Here is a 22,758-nt window from a genome sequence, read left to right on the forward strand (position 1 = left end):
TATATATATGTCCAAATTTCTAAATATGTTGTCACAATTTTGTTGGATAAATCTCAGTTCTTATTGCGTAAGTCGATTGAGTCGATTTTATTAACTATAAGTAAAATAAAAAAATATATTTACATTTCGGGAAGTTTATTTCAACTTATTTATTCACAATGTACGAATTATATAGAACTTGATCTATATGTTAGGATTTAAAGATGCTAGATTGACTTCAGTTCAAAATGTGAGAAATATTGTATATTGTATATAATACTCAACATTCAACTAAAAGTCTATTTATAGTAAAGTTCCTTACACGTGGCCAATTCAAATCACATTTTTTTAAAACAAATATATCAAATATTAATAATAAAAATATTAAGGAAAGTAACATACTTTCTGCTTTTTCAGTTAATTGATTTAAATATTCTTCTGCCTGCAGACAAATATGTGAATTAATGATTATAATTACTGAAACCACTACCACATTCTTCAATTAAATACTTTTATTATTGCATTGCAGTTAATTTATCTAGAAAATATTTTTATCGACCATTCTTAGAAATGTACTGTTTAATTTGGCGTTTTAAACTGTTATAAATTGTACGTTTTGTTGGCAAGGAGAATTCTAGTCATTTTGACATCAATCATTAGCTTCTTCCCTTGTAGTTTAGCGTTTTTCAAAAGAAACTGTAAATAACTTATTAATCGCTTTTTGCGATTTAAACAAGGAAATCTTATAAGCCTTTTTGGTACGGATTTTATTACTTGTGTGAATAAGCCTTTAACACGCAAGTTGTATTGGTACCAATGTATGTCTATGCCGTTCTTAGAAATTCTCTACGCAGGCTCAATTAAACAGGTTCCTGTATGTCTGATAGACGATTGATACTTTTAAGCGTGTTTGTGTATATAAAACACTTAGAACTATGGTATTTTCCTAATTTTCCCATCGTTGATTTACTCAACATATGTGCATAGTAAAAGCTGTGAATATCTTTTTGCAAGTTTGTGAAATATATCAAATGAAGTCATTTCACATTGCTGGAATTTTTCAGGGGGATCTACCGAAATGTTGGAAACATATTGGCAGATTTACTGAGTTTAGATTAGCTCAAGTGAAAAATTATACAAATTTAACAGTATCATTTAGAAACAAAAACTAAATATGAAAGACATATTACAACACACATAGCTCGTATATATATATCAATTCGTTGTATTGTACTCGAATGTGTCGTGTCAAGTCAAAATGTTGCAAACAACATGTTATATGCAGTGTGAACCAGTCACATTGATAAGCTGGTTTCCTGAAAGACAACTTGCAAGAAAATTTTTGTGAATAGATAAAATAATTAATCTATGTGGGAAACATAATTGACGTTTTTGATACCATGTGATTCTCATTTTGAGATAGTCTTAGTCTGATACTCTTAATTACCATGGAACATGTTTTTCATACTATTTTCATTATCCCATTACAGCCTTAAACCCTTTCCACTCGCGAATTCCGAGATTTATATGAATTTTGCCGCCGGAGGCTGCGGCATCCGAGTGGAAATGGTTAAAAGCTTTAAGGTCTATGGGCGATATTTTGGTGCATTATTCAAAGTTGTATTCCAAATGGTAGAGTATTATAATACACTCTAAAAAATGTTTTGACAACGTTAGCAAATTGATACGGTTCAATTTTTTTTTAACTCTGTTTTATTCAGCAATCAGAAATACATAAGGATTCCTATAAGCTAAATTGACAATATTTGAGAGCGATGTCTAAGAAGAACTCCAGTGAGATCTTCTTAGTTTAACAATTGAAAAGATAATGTTATATTGAAGCTAATCTAAGACTAAATCTAAAGGCCATTTACGTTTCGATCTTTTTACGCCAAATGATTGGGTAATGTCGACTATTGATGGGTTTGAATGTGATTCCAGTTAACGTTTGTATTTCTCGATTACTTCTTTGAACGTTAATTGCACAGTTTTCATGTTGAGGTCCCTGTGAATGGTTTCATTTGTCATGAACAATTAAGTATTGTACGTAAAATTTTTGACCGAGTTCTCTGCATTATAACTATATTTGATTTTTAAGCACATCCCCAGAGCTCAATTCCGTAGGTCCAGATTGGTTTAATGATTGATTTATATAGCAGCAACTTATTTTCAACAGAGAGCTTAATCAACTTCTTTCATTTTGATTATTATTTGCTGCTTTTTTGTTTTTATGTAGCTTTTCCAAGTAAGCCTGCTGTCTAAATGGAGACCAAGATATTTCACTAAGTTCTGTTTCGGAATCTGAACATTATTTATATAAATTGGAGGACTGTTCAATTTCTGAATAAATATTATTTGCTGGATTGTTCAGAAAATAAAAGTTTCTTCTGGGGTAATCATAAATGAATGAATTTGACTGATCATGATGATATCAATATTGTATCTCTATACAAGCCTAGCTCAATCGAGCATTTTTTAACTTTTTTTAAACTATTGTCTAACTGAAAAAACTACGTTATGAATAAACAAAATTTAACTGAAAAAAACTACATTATGAACAAACTTGTAAATAACTATAATTCTTGTAATTGCCTATACAAGTTTTTACAGTTATTACAAGTACAACTTGTAATTGACTGTAAAGTAACTTTTATTGACGATTTCTAGACTGCTAACTAATATTTTTCATTAGTGGTACATCATTCGACATTCGTATTAATGATTTTTTTAGAACATTTTAGTCTACTAAAAATTTTTTTGTTTGAATATTCATTATATGTATGAAAACAACTATTACAGTATAAAGTAATAGTATACATTTTTTTAATTTTCAAATAATGAAGATACATTTCTGGATTAGATCATGAATGCATATACCCTTGCATTCATTTATCATAAAGAACTATTTGCATACATTTTTTGGTGTAGTTTAGCATCATCTTTAAACAGTAAATTGATAAATGTAATATAGATTTCGTAGAATTCCGACGAGAGATATGCATCTCGACACAGATATGCGTTTTAATGAAAAATAATTTATAATCTCGTATTACTGAAATTCATATCATACATAACTATTAACTAGTTTCATATTTTCCTGCAATTTATCATGAAGTTTTTTTTATAAAACATCTTGTATTGAGCGAAGTAATATTTAGACAAATGGATAGTTTTTTTTTATTCTATTTTATTTTAATATATTTGGGCCTATTCCAATATGGAATAGGCCTAGATATATTAGCAAAATTTTAGTAATAACTAATGGATAGTTAACGAAAGTTTATAAATCTTGTTTTAGCATTATCATATCATATCTGCCTTTGATGCAAGATATTAAAACCGGTTGTATTAATATCTCCTATTAGAATCTAGATACATAACAGTTTATTATACTAACGACTCTAAATATTGCAATTCCGCGGTTTAATACTATTTTGTTTGTTGTTGACGTTTCGATGCAGAAGGACGAAGTCCGATTTTCATGTTCATTAGATCATTATCAGTCCCAGTGTCAAGATTCGAATCGTATTTGTAATTAATACGCGTGACGTTTTTTGTAATTAGTTCCAATTGAAAATACAATTAAATTATAATAGTATATGTAATTTTCTCTGCAATTAAGGTTAATTTATGGTCATGTTTTGAAATTAGATAATGCTGGATAAGGATAATAGTTGTGAAACTGCAGATATATTTTCCACAGTTAGCATTTATAAATGGTTTTAAAATATATTTTTTCAACTTATTATATTATTAGAAATTTGTATCTAGCACAGGATAGTTACAAATCTCATTTACTTTAAGTTGCATTAGTTTCCATTTATTATCATGCAGTTATAAACAAAATTCTTCTAATATTGAAAGGAAATTAATTTTCTTAAAATTTATGTATACAAATAGTCGACTTGTGCAAATTACTTTAAGAACTGGCTTCAAACTTTTAACTTCATATTTTATTATTGTAATTTGGGTAAAATTTTCTCCTATTCATGTAGAGAGGTTAAAACCTAAAGTCAATATAAAGTGTTGACCAATAATGAATAAATGAAACTAATTTTGATCAGATAAATCACAATGCTTTTTTTATGTGATATGCACTATATGGAAAGGGACTACTACTTAACCTAGTCAGTGGTTTCCAAACTTTTTCCCACCGCACCTCCCCATTCTAATAAAAACAATTGAAGCTCCCCCCCCATAATTTTTTTCAACAATTTAATTTTATGAATACTCAACTGATTGATTTGGTTATCAGGCTACAAATTAATATGCAATATTTTGTAGAAATATGAAAAAAATCTAATTTTTTTTTTCTTAATATTATTTCAAAAACTTTGGTTTATTTTGGTTTATTTTATAACAGGCCGTCGCGCCACAGATTGGAAACCGCAGCTTAACTAATATGAATAAATACATTTAAAATATTTCATTACCAATATGAATTTTAAGCTTTAACCAAATTAATTAATATTTAACGACTACTTTGTGCATTTTTAACAAATTATTTATTTGATTTTTGGTATTACTACTTTATAATAACAAAGGAAATCATTAATCGCTTTAGGCAGACCGTAACTTTGATTAACAAATATTGATAATAAATATATTTTTTCTGATAGGAATTTGATCAAAAATATTAGATTTTTTTGTGTTATTTTTTATTTTCATTGTTAAAATTGTAATTCCCTTATCAACAATAATAGTTGTTAGATAAGGAATAAATTTACATGGATGAGCTAATAGTTTCAATAATCTTTAAAATATATCTTTAATTACTACTTAATGGTAATTAAGTTGAGGCTGATGTTTGTTAAAATGAGGATTAATGTTGGCAATTTATCTAGATATTATAATTACAATGTGCAAAATTCAGAAACTACGAAAAATGAAATCTAATGTATGCGTTTAACAAAATCAAATTACATTTGTTGACCCAACAAAACTTACTGATCAAAACTAACAGAATTCTTATCGAATGCGAATCTTCATCTTCTTTACATTTTTTATATAGTGCTTCCATTTATTAGCTCTTGTTTTTCTCTGTCGTAATTATTACTGTTGTTTGTCTTTTTTATTTTAATTATATGATTACAGTGAATGGGCTGTATCGTTTAATCTAAATTTACATATTTACATATCTTACTATCTATTTTTAGATATTTCGTTATTTCTATGGAATCCTAATTACAATACATATATTACATATAGAGTTTTTTCTGATACTAATTAACAAACTGTGTTCATATTTAATGACGGAATGAATTTTGATGCATAGGAAACGTTTCACTATCTTTGGTATATAATATTCAATAATGTATTTGTCGTCTAATTAAATAACTTTTAATCTCATAATGATGTTATTGTTGTTGTTGTCATATATTACAGCAGTGTCACTAATCCTTCAGCAATTTGCCCAAGTCCGTGGAATCTTTTAATTGACTAATTAATATATAATATATTGATTGCGACAATGAGAATTTTAAATAAAATCTCTCATGTCGAGCTTGTTTGTTGCTCGACAGGTCATGCTTCGCAGTAATGTAACTGTTTTTATAATTTATTAGATTGATTTTACATTTGTGCATTAAGTATTATTAATTGACGTGAAATACTGGTTTTAATCGCATATTTTAACTATATTTGCCATTTTTATTATCTATGTGTGAGGTAATTATCATACTCCAAGTTCAACTATTAGCGCAAATTAACTAGTTACTTTCATTAATTTAACTCGCATGTCTTACATTTTTATTGAAGTATATTTAGTATACATAAAACTAGATTTTATTTGGTGTACTATTTAGATAGTTTTTAATTTTATGTAGCATTGCCGGATAAAGGTTTTTTTTACTTGGAATCGATTTCACCCTTCTATTGCTTGATATCAGGCTGTTGATATTGGATATTGAACATGAATCTTTTGGTCGCAAAACCAAAGCTCTTTCCACAAGCCAAGGCATGTGTTTTTGTGCATCTGATACATACACTTTTTTAGATAAATATGTAATCAGATTTTTCTTCAACTTAACGTTCATTTCAAGTTTCAGGTTACATATGAATGTTTATGTGTAAGTGGTCTAATTTCAAAGAAACATATCAAGTTTTTTGATTAATCAAATCAGCTAACAAACATTATTTGATTATATTGTTCTGATTAAACCTACGTCACAATACAACTTAAATTCTCCTTCATTACAGTAATTTAATAGATAAAGCATTTTACGAAATTACAGTTGCGAACTATAAGTTGATAAAATAATCACAATTAACTGGAAACACTTCCTGTTTATAAATATATCGTTAACGAGTTTAAATTTCATTAAAATAAATACAAACGTAAAAATATTTTTAATATTTGATTATATTTGTTTTAGCCGAACCTGTAATATTGTTTTCAATTTGTGCAGATCAATGCAAATATCTTACGAAAGTGTTCACTCATTGTATTTGTTAATGTTTGTTTGACAATTCAATTCATATGTTATTAACACCTTATAAACTATGGGAAAATGAACTTTGTAAGAAATGTGCTATATTTAGTAACAGTAAAATTGTAAATTTATGTTACTTTTATTTTAGAAAGTATACGTTTGTGAGTTAATTAACCTATGTAACTAATTGCAAATATTTTAATAAACTTAGGAGGTAAGATATTTTATATTCTTGAATATCATCTGTAAGATTCTGTACGATCACTTAATTTAGGAGACTAATATTCTTAATTTAAACTTTTGATTACAATAAAATCTTTGTATATAAAATGACTAAAGAAGGCAACCCAATGGATAACTATTCTCTTTTTGTTGAGGTTATATTTGATATAGTTCAAATAGTGATGTGAGTATATGTTGTAGCAATATCCCGAAATGCTATTTTTACTTGAAATCGTATTTGAGATCTATAATCTCAAGTGAAAATCTGATAACACTGTTTGAAACCAAGGTGGCCAGGTAGGATTGAACCTTTGGATCATGCTAATTCATGTTCTTACTACCAAGTTAAAACCATGACCAAGATAAAATAAAAAAAAATCTCCAACTTAACCCTTTCCACTCGCGAATTGCAGAATTAATATGTATTTTGCCGCCAGAGTGAGGATATCCGAGTGGAAAGGGTTAATTTATTATCTTATGACAAGATAAGTATCACCGTTCGTTTATAAGTTTTATGTTATATTCGATGGATGTTTCATGATGTTCATGCTCACGGACAACTTGCCACATCGTGCAATAGTGATGTCCATTTTTACTTGAAAATTTAGATCAAAAATACGTTTTCAATTAAACATAGCTCATTTTGGCACTGCGATATGAAATGGCAATGGAAAATCTCTCACATTATTTTTGAAGTAAAACTTCTTTAGCGACTAGGGTGTAAATCCATACAAATGCAACGAAAATGCGTTACGGCAGATAAGATAAGATGAGAGCCGAGTGCCAATGATTCGTCATTCGCTCTCGATGATATCAGTTCTATACGGGTCGATTGTGATCAGTCGTCGCGTATGTGAATAGAGATCTGTCGTTGTATGCGTACCGATATCAATGAGAAAATCGGCATAGATAAATAAACATTTTAAAGTTTCATCGTAGTACAAATCTTGATTTAATGAAAAATGCATGAATCAGAAGAATATTTTATCCTGCCCCCGTAAATAATTGTAATGAAAATAATAAAACAAATGCAGCATTTGCGCCGTGTATAAAACATAAGTTTATTGAAATAATTTCTATATAACTCGTAGTTTCTATAAATCTTTGAAGTTATTGAAATGGAAAAAATTGTTTAGGCACAAGAGATATTATAGCTATTCAAAGAATGAGATTATATAGCCAGCGAAAAAGTGAAAAAAGTACCATCAATCAATGAATGTATGTTAATTTTAATTGCATGAAGTTCTTTAAACACAATTATTACATGATGAGTGAAGTTGCGAAAACAATATTTATTTAGGCGTTGTTTAACATAATCCACTGAGTGAACGAATATTATAGAAGTTATTAATCAGCAATTACTTCATTTCTCTAATGAAGGTTCATCTTTAAATGCTAATTACAATGACAAACCGACCATGTCATATTTGCAGTATGACTCTAATTGCATTATTGTTTTTAAATATTATACCTGTTTTTAATGCTATTATAAATATATAGTTTATAATTCATCATTATATAAATATGTATAATGGTTGTCACTAATAAATATGTGCATCACGAGTGTTACCATATTACTAATAACATGATTCAAAATTGTTATATGATATATTTATTTTTACTTAAATGCCATCTTGTACAGTAGCAAATAAGTTTTAGTTCAATCCCGTGTGAACCTTACGCGCACTCTTTTTTTCTCTTAATCGAGTTGGGGTTTAATTCAGCTCACGAACCTGCCCTAGTGCAGTACCCATGTTACATTCCTAAATTCTTAAAAATGTCCTAATAAGTAATTTCTTTGTTAAGTTTGCTGAGACGCTAGTTTTCTTATACACTTGTTACATTTGATTTATTAAATCTAGCCTAAATAACAATTTTCTTGTTACAGTTCTGCTGAGCCAAGCCATAGAAAATGACGATTTTCGCTTCAAAACTCTCAAGATAACAGATTTCGGTTTAGCCCGGGAAGTCTACAAGACCACACGCATGTCAGCAGCCGGCACTTACGCCTGGATGCCGCCCGAAGTTATTAAGGTAATTTCAATAAAACCACTTCTTTATTTAAATGTCCGATATGGTTTGGTCAACTAATGCATTAACTGCATACCTTAACGATTGTAATAAACTTTCGCTTGGTGATATTTAGAGAAGTATATGGAACCACTACTCTATAAGAATTTTGAATTATATATACCGAAAATGTAGTGAAGTTGTTTTAAATCAAGTAATTTGATAATTTAAGTTTCAAAGAAAAATAATAGTTATTAAATAGAGTAAATTTTCAAAATATTAATCTCATTCAAGTTAATGCCTAAAAATAAATGAAGACTAGTGGTGCATAGCATCGTGCCTTATGGCAAATTGCTGGAACTTCTCGAAGTGTAACGAAATGTTCGAGTTCGAGGAATATTAAATGTTTTCAAACAGATTATTATAAAAAAATGTTACATTGTCTAATATTTATATATAAACTGAATTACAAAGTTAAAATTATTTATTTAAAGTATGTAAGTGAGCTTTAGAACTTCAGCCAGAATTAAAATTAAAATTTGAATTATTTTCAATATACAAAAAAAATGTTTTTGAAAAAAAAATTTGAAACTAATAAACATCTCGCAAAGTGCGTCTTGAAATCAATCAACGCAGAATAAAATTGGTTGAAAAATAACTGAAAAAAAGATCATTGGTAAAATTTACAATAGAAAACCAGACTCACTTATTTGGAATTTCCTGGTAAAGAAGCGTTAAAGCAATAAAAAGATGAAATTCGAATAGATTATAAATTAATTAAATCTATTATCGATATTGAGCATTGAACCTACTGATTGATGAATTTATAGTATTTAATCCACGCCATTGTTCTAAACCATATAATTATAAAATATTATTTACTAAACATTTTACATTGAGCAGATGTAAAAATGCCGAGTATACGCGATTTCATTAAACATTATGTTTTTATTTACATTTTGATATTTCATATATTTTTATATTCACTACGGAAGATGTAAACACATTTGTAATACAATGGTTTATCATAAACAATAATTAATTCTGAATCTTTGTTTTGGAAAAATAATTTATTTATAACTCAATATTTATAAATATTTATTTATATCATCATATATAACGTGTTAATTATTCAATCGAAATCAAATAAATTTCAAAATTGTATTAATGTCAAATTTTAATCAAAGACGAAAGATTAAACGTACAAAGCATTCTAAATAACTTTTCGAATAATTCGAATAACTGAATAATCTAAACAATTCATTATCAATGGACTAATAGCTGGCATTTTACATGACTATGTAAAACTCGAAGTCGTTATCGTTAAATATTCCACGCTTTTAGTGGAAGTTTCTTAATCAAGTAGAAAGCAGACGATTGATGTTAACCAATGTAGAACGACATAAACTATGAAGATAGTTAAACAGAAAATTTAGAATCATAAACGACTATAAAAGGTAGTAAAAGCATAATAATAAAGAGAATGAGCAAGATTAATCGACGAAAGAAAAGCATAAACCTATTTTTTATTTACTATTATCAGTGCATTTCTGTAGTAAATGTGTCTAAACTAATCTAAATACGATACATTATAAAAATTATGAGTATCTATATTGATTAAAAAAGGATTTTATGAAAATATTATCAAAACAATTTAAAATTATTTTTATTAATTAATTATTTTTATTCTCGTAGGGTAAGTTATAGTAGGGTAACTTATAGTAATGGGCCAAAAATCATGATCGTAATGAGCCACAAACACTAGAATTGAAAATCTTAATTTATCATTAAGAAAATTATCCAATTTATATAATGATTTAAATTACCACAATTTAATTGATGAGTTTGATCACTTTAAGTGATAAGTTTGAAACCTAAAGAAAAATTATACATTTCAATTTTAAATATTTTAGTAAATTTATTATATGCTATTTATTTTTGCTATCAAAATGAAATTTATTTATCCGACAGGCAAAGTAATAAATGATAAAAAAAAAGCACTAGGTTCCACCGAGATTTGAACTCGGATCGCTGGATTCAAAGTCCAGAGTGCTAACCATTACACCATGGAACCGTTAGAATTTTTGGTGGCTATAATAATACTCTGGTTCTGATCTGAGGAACTTGTAAAGAATCAAATGTTCGTTAATTCAACGGATCATATATTTTTTTTACGAATTATTATTTTTAGTGATATCTCTTTGCGGTCTCTGCTTTCATTTGTACAGAACATTTACATAGCTCAATAACAGTATTATTTTGTAACGTTGGTCTTACTAAAATGACAGTGTTAAAATTTTACAGTATAATTTAAATCTTATTGTATAAGAAATCAATGCGAATCTTAATTAGTTTTGATTGAAAATGAAATAAAAAGGTAACTCAAATTCTAATTTAGTCTAGTTGTCCAACATATAAGACATTTAATCCAACGAACTATTGGTTTGCTTGTTTTATTTCGCATTAAAAAATATTGCTCTTATATGATATTGCACTCTTTATAATCTACTGAAAGAATCGCAGTTTTTAATTTATTTATTTTCTTCCAGACGAGTACATTCTCTCGAGCCAGCGACGTGTGGAGCTACGGGGTTCTGTTATGGGAATTGTTAACTGGGCAGACACCGTACAAAGGAATTGACGCTCTTGCTGTAGCCTATGGAGTTGCTGTTAATAAATTGACGCTGCCAATACCGTCCACTTGCCCTGTGAAATGGAGAGATCTAATGGAAGGTATAAAATTATTTATAAATCTTATCCAATACTTTTGTAAGTTACGATTCTTTAGCAACATTTTATATTATATCCATAGGTTGTGCTGCAATAATTGATTGGAATTTAAATTGTTTCATAAATATACTGTAATGTTAGATTCAATTTATCATAATATAACATGTTTATTTTATATAAACTATAATTAATATCTAGGTTAAAATAAACTGTTATTATAAATATCGACCATCCAAGTTCAGTATGCTATATGCATGCTTCACGTATATGATATATAAACATGTTATTTTAATAGTATATTGACACTTGTTATTAAAGTATTCCGCCTTAGTTTTCTTATTACAAATGTGCATTTAATAAATGTTATTTATTTAATTTCTATTATTCTTCAGCGTGCTGGGAATCGGATCCACACCGAAGGCCGGACTTTCCCAAGGTGTTAGAAGCGTTGGATGATATAGCCAGGTCGGCCTTCGCGAATACACCACACGAATCATTCCATTCTATGCAGGACGACTGGCGCAGAGAGATTGAAGAAGTGCTCTTAGAATTGCGCAGAAAAGAAAAGGTAATATTAGGTTTTAACAAAATATACATGATAGAATACATGATAGAATACATGATAGAATACATGATAGAATACATGATAGAATACATGATAGAATACATGATAGAATACATGATAGAATACATGATAGAATACATGATAGAATACATGATAGAATACATGATAGAATACATGATAGAATACATGATAGAATACATGATAGAATACATGATAGAATACATGATAGAATACATGATAGAATACATGATAGAATACATGATAGAATACATGATAGAATACATGATAGAATACATGATAGAATACATGATAGAATACATGATAGAATACATGATAGAATACATGATAGAATACATGATAGAATACATGATAGAATACATGATAGAATACATGATAGAATACATGATAGAATACATGATAGAATACATGATAGAATACATGATAGAATACATGATAGAATACATGATAGAATACATGATAGAATACATGATAGAATACATGATAGAATACATGATAGAATACATGATAGAATACATGATAGAATACATGATAGAATACATGATAGAATACATGATAGAATACATGATAGAATACATGATAGAATACATGATAGAATACATGATAGAATACATGATAGAATACATGATAGAATACATGATAGAATACATGATAGAATACATGATAGAATACATGATAGAATACATGATAGAATACATGATAGAATACATGATAGAATACATGATAGAATACATGATAGAATACATGATAGAATACATGATAGAATACATGATAGAATACATGATAGAATACATGATAGAATACATGATAGAATACATGATAGAATACATGATAGAATACATGATAGAATACATGATAGAATACATGATAGAATACATGATAGAATACATGATAGAATACATGATAGAATACATGATAGAATACATGATAGAATACATGATAGAATACATGATAGAATACATGATAGAATACATGATAGAATACATGATAGAATACATGATAGAATACATGATAGAATACATGATAGAATACATGATAGAATACATGATAGAATACATGATAGAATACATGATAGAATACATGATAGAATACATGATAGAATACATGATATAATACATGATATAATACATGATATAATACATGATATAATACATGATATAATACATGATATAATACATTGGAAAATGTATATAATATAATGACTTAATGACTATAGATATGGAAGAAAACGAAAAAGAAATTTTCCAATGAACATTAGCATTTATTGATAAATTGTTAACTTAATATTTACTTGTTATCATGCAATCAATTAGACTTGTAAATGAAAAAAATAGGCCATAAAATACCAGGTTCCACCGAGATTTGAACTCGGATCGCTGGATTCAAAGTCCAGAGTGCTAACCATTACACCATGGAACCGTTGGCTATTTGATGAGAGTAAATTAGTAGTGGTAATCTAAAGAATTTATAAATAGATGTCGATATTTTGTAGGTTAATTTAATATTTACTTGATATAATGCAATCAATTAGACTTGTAAATGAAAAAAATAGGCCATAAAATACCAGGTTCCACCGAGATTTGAACTCGGATCGCTGGATTCAAAGTCCAGAGTGCTAACCATTACACCATGGAACCGTCAAGTATTTGATGAGAACAATTTAGTCGCGGTAATCTAAAGAATTTATAAATAGATGTCGATATTTTGTAGGTGATATAATTCAATGAATCTATTTATAGTTTTCAAAAATTTTAGCAATATTTGCATATATAAAATACATAGCATGTAATACAACGAAATTATAATGGTTATGTATTATCTTAAAGTATTATCATTCTATTAAACATATTACTTTTGGTTGAATAGAGTTCTATGAGCCGTAAATTAAAAATCATAATATATAAATTATAGAAACTTTAGATTTGTGACATCAATTATATTATTAATTTACGATTACTAAAAATTGTATATTTTTCTCCATGCGCTCGGTTCAGGCCTGCTTGTCTTTTGAAGAGGTATGGTACATTTTTTTGTATGTGTGCGGTATGCAGTAGTTTTTATTATGCAATATGATTATTTGTAGATTTATAGATTTCATTAATGGAATAATATTTTTTGTAGTTTTTACTATTTTATATTTTTCTGGGCTCGAAAAATTATATTCACTATGTGAGTCATTTAATGTGCTTTTCCATCTTAACATATTAAAAATGTTATTGTAGTTTATAAAATTTAAGTTTGTTGGATCGTATATAGTAATTTTTTTTTTTTACATTCAGGAACTGCGGTGCAGAGAAGAAATTCTGAAACGAGCGCAACTTCAACAAAAACAACACGAATACGAGTTACGTCAGAGAGAAGAAGACTTAGATGCACGAGAAATCGAACTATTAGCACGCGAATTAAGGATAATGATTAATGGACTAAATGCACCCGAACCCTGCAAAAGACGTGGAAAGTTTAAAAGATCTCGATTAAAGGTGACATTTTTTAAAAAATTTTTATTATTAGTTTTTCAATTGGTGGTTCAGCAATAATGAACACAAATGCCTTTGGTCAGAATTTTTGATCAATCATATCTAAATATATTTTCTTATGTAAATACAGTTGCTGAAGAAAGAACCTGGTCAGATTAGTTTGCCATCAGACTTTCGCCATACTATAACTGTACAACATACTGCAGTGAGTGAAAACGCGAGGCATCGACTTGAAACGCCTCCTGGTTCGCCTGCCATACCAAGACTGAGAGCAATAGCTTGTAAGTATTAAACAAAGTTAGACTTTGATATATTATATATAAATATTCATATATTAATATCCAAAATTTTCAGTGCCTTCCGACGGCGTTAAGGGCAAAACGTGGGGTCCTTCAACACTTCATCAACGCGAGCGAACTGTTCTGCCTGGTGCCATGCACCGTGCTCATCAGCGCGGAGCTCCAGCGTTTAGTAAAAGCGCTCCCAACTTGGACAAGACAAGACCTCATGGGTCAGGAACACTTCGAGTGCAGGAATTAGGTATGTTGTCGTTTATCTTCAAAATATTAGTTTGGATGCTTGCTTTTAATGGGGATAGAACATTGGAATCATATATAATAGTTGTAATTCATTTTACTTTCTGTAATAATAATTTTATTTCTGTCATGTGGAAAAGCGGAATTGAGGACAATATCTTATCTTGGATAATACTGAATTTATGATAATTTGCATTGCAGCTGGTCTTATCGTTAATTTTGTTGTCTTGCTCTTGAAAAATTTTTCATTACTCCTTATAGGCTTAGTAAGCAGATATAAAGTTGATGAAGCACAGTAAATAAAAAAGTTTTGTTTGCAATAACGCGTTTTTTAAACTCATTTGTAGCTAGTTTTAAGCATCGTATAAATTAGAAATATATATTACATTTTCAATGCGTATTATGTAAACTTCACAAAACAATTTTGAAAGTTTAATGGCTTTATCATGAATATTATTTAAATAAAAAGACGAGACGTCTCACTAAATCTCATTACAAGGGAAAATTGATTATTATTGCATGTTTCTTAGCATTTTACATTTTTAATTTTTATAGCATTTGCTATCTATAAACATATATATATATATATATATATATATATATATATATACATATAAACAATTATTTGCAATATAAAATTGATTATATTAGGATTGAATCATATACAGAATTCAACACTGAATTCAACTTTGGCTTTACGAACATTTTGAATAGCATGACTTTTATTGCTATCTTTTATATGATATTGACAAATCTAAGCACGCTCATATATAATCATATATATTAACCATTATTTCACCAATTCTCAATCAAAAATATGCATGACCAAGACTGAGTTTCCTAAATGATGTATTTACGATTTGTCACGATATTGTTTAGGGGAATAAAATAGACGTTTTTGAATAGAATAGACGTTTATTTACTATTTTTTATTATATGTATTTAAACTCCTTATATTAGTTAGTGCAATTAGGGAGCAGAATAGTTAAAAAAAAATCGAGCACACATGTATTATAATTTCATAAAATCGTTTGCACACTGTAGTCCCACTGTAGTATAGGTGATTAAGTAATCAACACAATTATTTATTTAGAGTACAAATATCATATAATACGAAATAAAATGTTGCATTAGTTGTTGATTTTATTTAATTTTATACATGTTATGTATCATTTTTGTATATTATTTAGTTATTTATCATTTTTTATCAAAATGTGTATCATTTTAAAAATAACTTTAAGTAGCTTATTTTTTCAAATATTTATGTATTTTACTACAATAGAAATTAAATCTTGGTGTTAATCTTTTAACGGAAAACTGAGACTGGTTTTAATTTACACAGAAAGAGAAATCATAATTCCAATATCATTTATTGATAATATACTTACACTGACTTAATTTTCTGTCGGCTTATCGTGACAAAACGTTATAAATCTATTGGAAGCTCATTCTTACCCGGCTAAGCAATTCCAAATCACCTGGCCTGAACAGCATCATATGTAAAGCGCTTGTGTTTATCGTTAAAAATTGTTCAGAAAATATTTAGTAAACTAAAATAATGACAGGCAAAAGCGCAGAGACTTTACTCGAATGCGATTCTATGTTCGAGGCAAGGAGACACGTTGACATCACACCTGGATCTTCGTCCATTCCCGATTTGATCGATTTTACGGCCTCTCTAGAATTAGAAACATCGACACCTACTTCGAATAGTTCACGATCGATACTTGGCTATAATCGAACCCTGAGCGGCCCTAGTAATAGTAATAGTGTGACCTCAAGCCACAAATCGAACTATTTTGCTCGAAAGTGGTCAACGCAATCGGACAATGGTCTGCTTGAGCGTGGCGCTTTTGATTACAGAAGTTTTTTGAGACCGAAAGATCGAAACAAAAGCCAAGCAAATTCGAAGAATGGTGATTTATACCAAAACAGTCCTGAAGCCAACCATTACGATACGGTGTTTTCAACTAAGGGTTTCATCATAGGAAGACCCAAAAATCGCGATAAATAACCAGTATTTTAGAATAAGCTAATTTCACTAGCAAGAGAATCTCACTTTGTAACTTTACATTTTACAGTGCTAAATTTATTTATTTTTTATTTTACTTTTGAAAATGCATACACACTTTTTTATCAGTCTATTAAAATCGCAAATCCAAATGTAGTGTAATGTTACTTTTGATTTACTTTATTTCGGGCTATTCAGTTACAAAATAGCATACAATGAGATTCTCTCGCTATACGTTTCTAAAATGATTGGAGCAACATCGATTATCAAGAAATGGACTTCAATATTTATTTCAAATATGGAAAAATGAGGATGTTAGTTTTTCTTAGAAAAAGTGAAAATTAATGTTTAATATGTCAGATCTACAATTGCTTATAAAATTGCGTTCGCTTTTCAGAATGTTATTTTAAAGTTAATTATTACTAGATTGTTAATGACTATATTTTATTAGTAACAATTCAATTTGACTGTCTACGAATTTCATTTGCTTCAAAATGATAAAAGACCTATTCGTATCTACATTTTTTCTTTTCTTATGTCTATCAAAATTTATTCTTTAGTGACATATCAAAGTATATAATGTTGTAACATTATATATTTATATATTAACAGTATTTTTATAAAGTACAACTATTATTTTTTACTTTTTCATAATATTTAAACAGTATGTTGTAAATAGGGACCAAACTGTTTGAATAATTATTATTTAAATCGATCTATTGATATTTCATGTCTCACCCAGGCATTTCAGAAGAAATTTTGAGGCCTGGATGTAAGTTTATCGCAAATCTTTAGTTAAAAGAATGATTATATTGTTTTACAAATGCATGCTTAGGTTTAGTTTTATGAATTACAAATGTTGGTATGAAACTTACCAAACACTATGTACGCCAATACTATTGTAAAACCTTTAATTGATTATAATTTTAATTTATGAAGATTTTGTTTATTTACAGAATGCATGAATAAAATCCAAAGTTGTACATATATGTATATATGATTTAGTATTTATCATTTTACGTTATAAGTTAGAATTATTGTTTTTAGAATATAACTATACATTTACTGCTTATAGAAGAATTGTTCATTTTTTATAATTATATTTTGGTATAGATGAGATTATTTCTTGGTAGAGTTTTCTTGGTAGACATTTTGTTAGCTTTTTGTAGTCTATTGAAGTCTACTTATAATATTATTAATTTTATGGATATATAAGATATTAACAATTTGAAAATAAATGTTCCCAAATAAATAGTTGCTTTTACTTTTTGAGTTGCTTGCTTTATATAATAACTATTTTTAATACATTTTATAAGTTGAATTTATTAATATACACTTCAGACATATCTTAATTTTTTTTCTGTTGCTACTTTATAACTACAATAATTGTTTTTGTATGCGTCCTAGCACTCTCATTTTGTATCGCTTTTGTGATTGTTTCCTTTCTAATCTATGTTCTATTATTATTACAATATTTAGGTATACATATATTTGCTCTATTCCGCACACTTTGTTTCAGTTTAAGCACATAACTAATAGTTATATAAAAATTATTTTTAATTTATGTGCATCCTAAATTTATTTATTATAGGTTTTATTACTTAAATTATATAAGTGAATTATAATAAAATCATTCATGAAATTAGAAAAATTAACTTAAATACAATTAGAAATAATTTATTATAATTTGTCTTGAAGTGTAGTTTAAATTTTTTTTGGATAATGCAATATATGTATGAATGGACTTTTATGTAAATTTTAATTTTCTGCTCCGTTTTGATCTTTTCTTCATAATTTGGTGAAGGTGTTTGGTATATGTAATTTATGATTAATAAATTAAATTTGCTCTTATATGTTTGTTTATTTTCTTTAAATTATTTAGATTAAGATTTATTATAGTCGTTTATTTTTGTCTTTATTATTATTTACAATAAAAATATAATATTAATATAAAATTATTTATGATTACAATTATATGCTTATTTATTGTCTTACAAGTTACTTAATTATTCCAAATTATTTAGTGCCGTACAACTTAAGCATGCTCTTTATTTTTCTTTATTGGTGTAGGTGCAATTCTTGGTAGAAAAATATATTAACCGGCTTGGTGGTGTTACTTTAGTTGAAGTATGTATGGATTAAATATTTGATTTTTAAATATACTTTTTATTTATATAATTTTCATGTAAATATTAAATTTAGGAATCTTGCATTTCAGATTACAGTTCTAGTGAATGGGGTCCTGAGATGCCAATTGCAATGGGTTATCAAAGCAGGGCGACTGATATACCCATGCCTACGTTATACACAGCTGATGGTAAGAAAAATATATCGCTAAAAATAATATGTTAATTTATATAATTTGCTATTTTATATCTTCTACTTTCTAGGCGTGCGTCCCAGAGCGAAACTATCAATTGTGGAATTAGTTCTTTATAATATGGCATCCATGTTAGCCAGTTTTGCTGCAGGCTATGATGTTCGAGTTTCTAACGTCTCTCCTCTTCATCCGAGGCTGCAACCTAATAGGTAGATTAATTAACATCTAATTAATTAATTAATTAATTAATAATTATAACATAAGCATCATTTAACGTAACGTGTAATTGCTTAAATCATGCGTACTCATATTCATGTTCTGTTCAATATAGGCCAGAAGAAGACGAGGAGACATCATCACCGCCTTACAGACTTCCCATAGAACCGCCAATGCAGAGATCTTTACCTCCTTTATATCAAGATGAAGACGATGTGCTTAGCAAGTATTCTGATTATCATTACAACAATCAATCTGCTCCTGGTGTCTACGCGCATCATACTTACCACGGGCCTGCACGGCATTCAAGAGCTGCGTTAATGCCTCATAATACATCAGGAGTTTGTGCACCGGGATATGGTTTGATAGGCCATGTGACTGGTATCTATGGAAAAGAGGTCGCTGGTTATGAGAAGGATGAAAATATTAGGCCGTTAAGGTTTACTGATTCGCCGCAACATTTACCAAACAGCGCCAGTTCGGGAGGTATGCATGCTCATCATCACACAGGTACTTTGAAACAATAAGTTAATATTGAAATGAAATATTTTTGTTTAATTTGATTACTGAGATTGATTTGTTTTGAAGATAATCTTTTATTGGTAAATCTGAAGCAATTCCAGTATTATCGTAATTTTAAATACATGAATCACCAAATATTAATATATCTGATAAGAAGAATTCGTATTGTTTAGACAGTTTTTGAGTGACGAAATATATATCCAAAATGGAATTGATTGCTTTAGGTCGTCCAAATTATTAGCTTCATCAGAACTTAAGGAGTTCACTACATGTTAGTAAACCTTGTGACTGAGCTTTGATCTCAATATCCTGTTACGTTCCTTATTTATATTTACTGCTTGCAACTTTTAATTGACAACTTCTTTTTTTACAATTCAACTATATACATTGGTTTTGGTATGTATACATATGTTAATTGATAACATGTTAACAAGATGTTTTATTTATTCCAGGTGTACCACAAACTCAGACGTCATCAACTTTGCTATCAGATACCGCAACAACAAATAGTAATACTTCTGGTGTTGGATCAACCCTATTAAGTGGGCCGCCACCTACGCCTAGTCCTCGACGAAAAACCAGTTCAGACGCTGGTGACTATTCAGTCAATTCTGATCGAGTTCCTGGTAAAATATATTATGAATGTATATTATATATATATATATATATAATCTTTATTTAACTTAGGCATATATATTCCTGGAAATTATTTGCCCAATGAACTTCCTCCGGAGGGAACTTATTTAAACAGTTATGCATCACCGTATAAAACTGAGATCAATCATGGATACCAGTATGATAAGAGTGATTACGCTGGAAAATATTCACATCACAACACATCGGATTATTTGATAAATCAGTCAACCAACTATCAGGACAGTTATTATCAAGTAAGTTATTATTTGAAACGGAGAGAAAGCAGTGGGAGAATTTTTGTATTGTTATATATATATATATATATATATATATATATTTATATGTGTATATAAGTTTTATATTTCAAGAAATACTGATTCTAGATTTAAAAATCGTTCTCGATATATAAGTTTTGTATTTCAAGAAATACTGACTCTAGATTTAAGAATCGTTCATGATTTAAATGATTTATTTATGATTTTTGTTGATGGCATTTCCCAGCATTATTTAAGGAATAATACCAATTGGCAAATATATATGTATATATATATATATATATATATATATATATAATAATCATTATATACGACAATATAAGTCGAATTTTGATCAACTACGCTGAGAATATTATTATTAAACTTATTTTAAAAAAAAAATTAACAATTTAAATAAGTTTCTCATAAGTCTGACTTTCACCTAAAATATATTATTTGATATGGAATTATTAAATTTTTAATAAGTCCTAATTTAATATTAGGACTATAATGCGTGTTACGATCGCATGGCTGTGCCGCAAGTAGCTCATAGACGAACCGGTTCTAATGCTTCCTCCGCAAGTTTAAGCGCTGTGAACCCGGGCTATGTAATCGAATCCGATGAAATGGCCTTGTATTCCAGTAAACGCAGTGATAATTCAGATACCGCCTACCAGGACTATCTGGTAAGTCACCAATGGAAGCAACCCAGCGGTGCCTCCACTCCACAAAGAGGTGGAGATATATATTACTCAGTGCGAGAACAGGTTGATCGACCAGGCACCTTAGGCTTAGGCTTGGAATTAGGAGTAACAAAATTACGTTCCAGTTTAAAAAAATATAATTCCCAAAAAACTTCTGGTTCCCGAAGTGGCGGTTCGTCGGGCGGTGGCACGCCTACTAATCCTACTCCACCAGATAGTCTGACTAGTGATGACTCCTCTTACCTAAGTGCGAAAGATTCTTCTAGTTCCCATTCCAGAGTAAGGTTTAGCCCGGAAACTTTACTGGATGCTGCTGTATATTCGCAAGGGCAACAAAGTTTAGATACTGTGCAATTGATTTCTAGGAGATCCAGAAGAACGGATAGGGACTTTCCATCATAGCGTCAGCAGGGTGATGGTTTTATTTTTTTGGTTGAAAATTGGACACCGCATTTTATGGCATCATCTTGCGTCAAATTTTCAGTAGTTCTCACTGATTTAGAAAATTGCCTCTAAAGATAATGCCCCTTTGATTTGCAAAAGTAGATGGCAATTTTCTTTTAGCTTACTAAGTTTTTGAATTACAAAATCAGACACACATTTAAAACTTAAGTAAAAATTTGGGTAGACTGATAGTCTAGAGTTACTTAATAAGATGGATATCAAACTATTTCATGTTGGACCAATTATTTACATATTTGTTTGCATTTCCACATGTTTTGCAAATGAATTTTTGAATTTTCTCTACAGACTTTCCTAACACCTAAAAATAGTGATACTATTGATTTTTACCACTTTTATTATGTTCCATTAAATAAATTATACTATTAGAAACCTTGTAATCAAATCAAATAATTGCCATAAAATATATTCGGTGAAAAATAATTTAAATCATATTTTTATGATAGATACATAAGTAAGTAAGTTATTACATAATGAAGACTTCATGAAAAACGCATCTTTGGTGTGCTATTTCTGTTATTGGTGCTTTTTAACTAAATATTAAGTCATATTGGATACTATGTAGATTAAACCATAAATATTAACAACATTACCATGTTTTTAGAATAAACAAGGGAGACTGTCTTTTTATGTAGCACAGATGGATAAAATGACATAATTGCTAG

At 28.7% G+C, this 22,758-nt stretch overlaps 2 protein-coding genes and 3 non-coding genes across 6 annotated transcripts in view; 1 reads left to right on the top strand and 4 right to left on the bottom strand.

Moving 5' to 3' along the window:
- The window catches only part of LOC113384522 (mitogen-activated protein kinase kinase kinase 11-like), a 107,297-nt gene that overhangs the window by 29,804 nt on the left and 54,735 nt on the right, over nt 1–22,758 (bottom strand). The window lies entirely within an intron of this gene.
- LOC113384523 (mitogen-activated protein kinase kinase kinase 11-like) lies at nt 8,521–22,305 on the top strand (the record flags this gene model as incomplete). Of its 2 annotated transcripts, none has more annotated exon segments than XM_026622253.1 (12): nt 8,521–8,666; nt 11,192–11,375; nt 11,765–11,940; nt 14,235–14,435; nt 14,563–14,713; nt 14,787–14,972; nt 19,198–19,296; nt 19,370–19,508; nt 19,631–20,025; nt 20,490–20,663; nt 20,725–20,927; nt 21,431–22,305. In XM_026622253.1, coding segments are annotated over 12 exon segments (2,657 nt in total), but the record flags the coding sequence as incomplete, so codon positions are not given.
- Nucleotides 10,645–10,716, bottom strand: Trnaq-uug. Its single transcript has one exon. It is a non-coding gene; the product is annotated as a tRNA-Gln (tRNA).
- On the bottom strand, nt 13,303–13,374 carry Trnaq-uug. Its single transcript has one exon. It is a non-coding gene; the product is annotated as a tRNA-Gln (tRNA).
- Trnaq-uug lies at nt 13,521–13,592 on the bottom strand. Its single transcript has one exon. It is a non-coding gene; the product is annotated as a tRNA-Gln (tRNA).

Source organism: Ctenocephalides felis, unplaced genomic scaffold (assembly GCF_003426905.1).
Source record: "Ctenocephalides felis isolate EL2017-DRISC unplaced genomic scaffold, ASM342690v1 CF-g0.4_SCAFFOLD_03571, whole genome shotgun sequence".
NCBI classification, from domain to species: domain Eukaryota; kingdom Metazoa; phylum Arthropoda; class Insecta; order Siphonaptera; family Pulicidae; genus Ctenocephalides; species Ctenocephalides felis.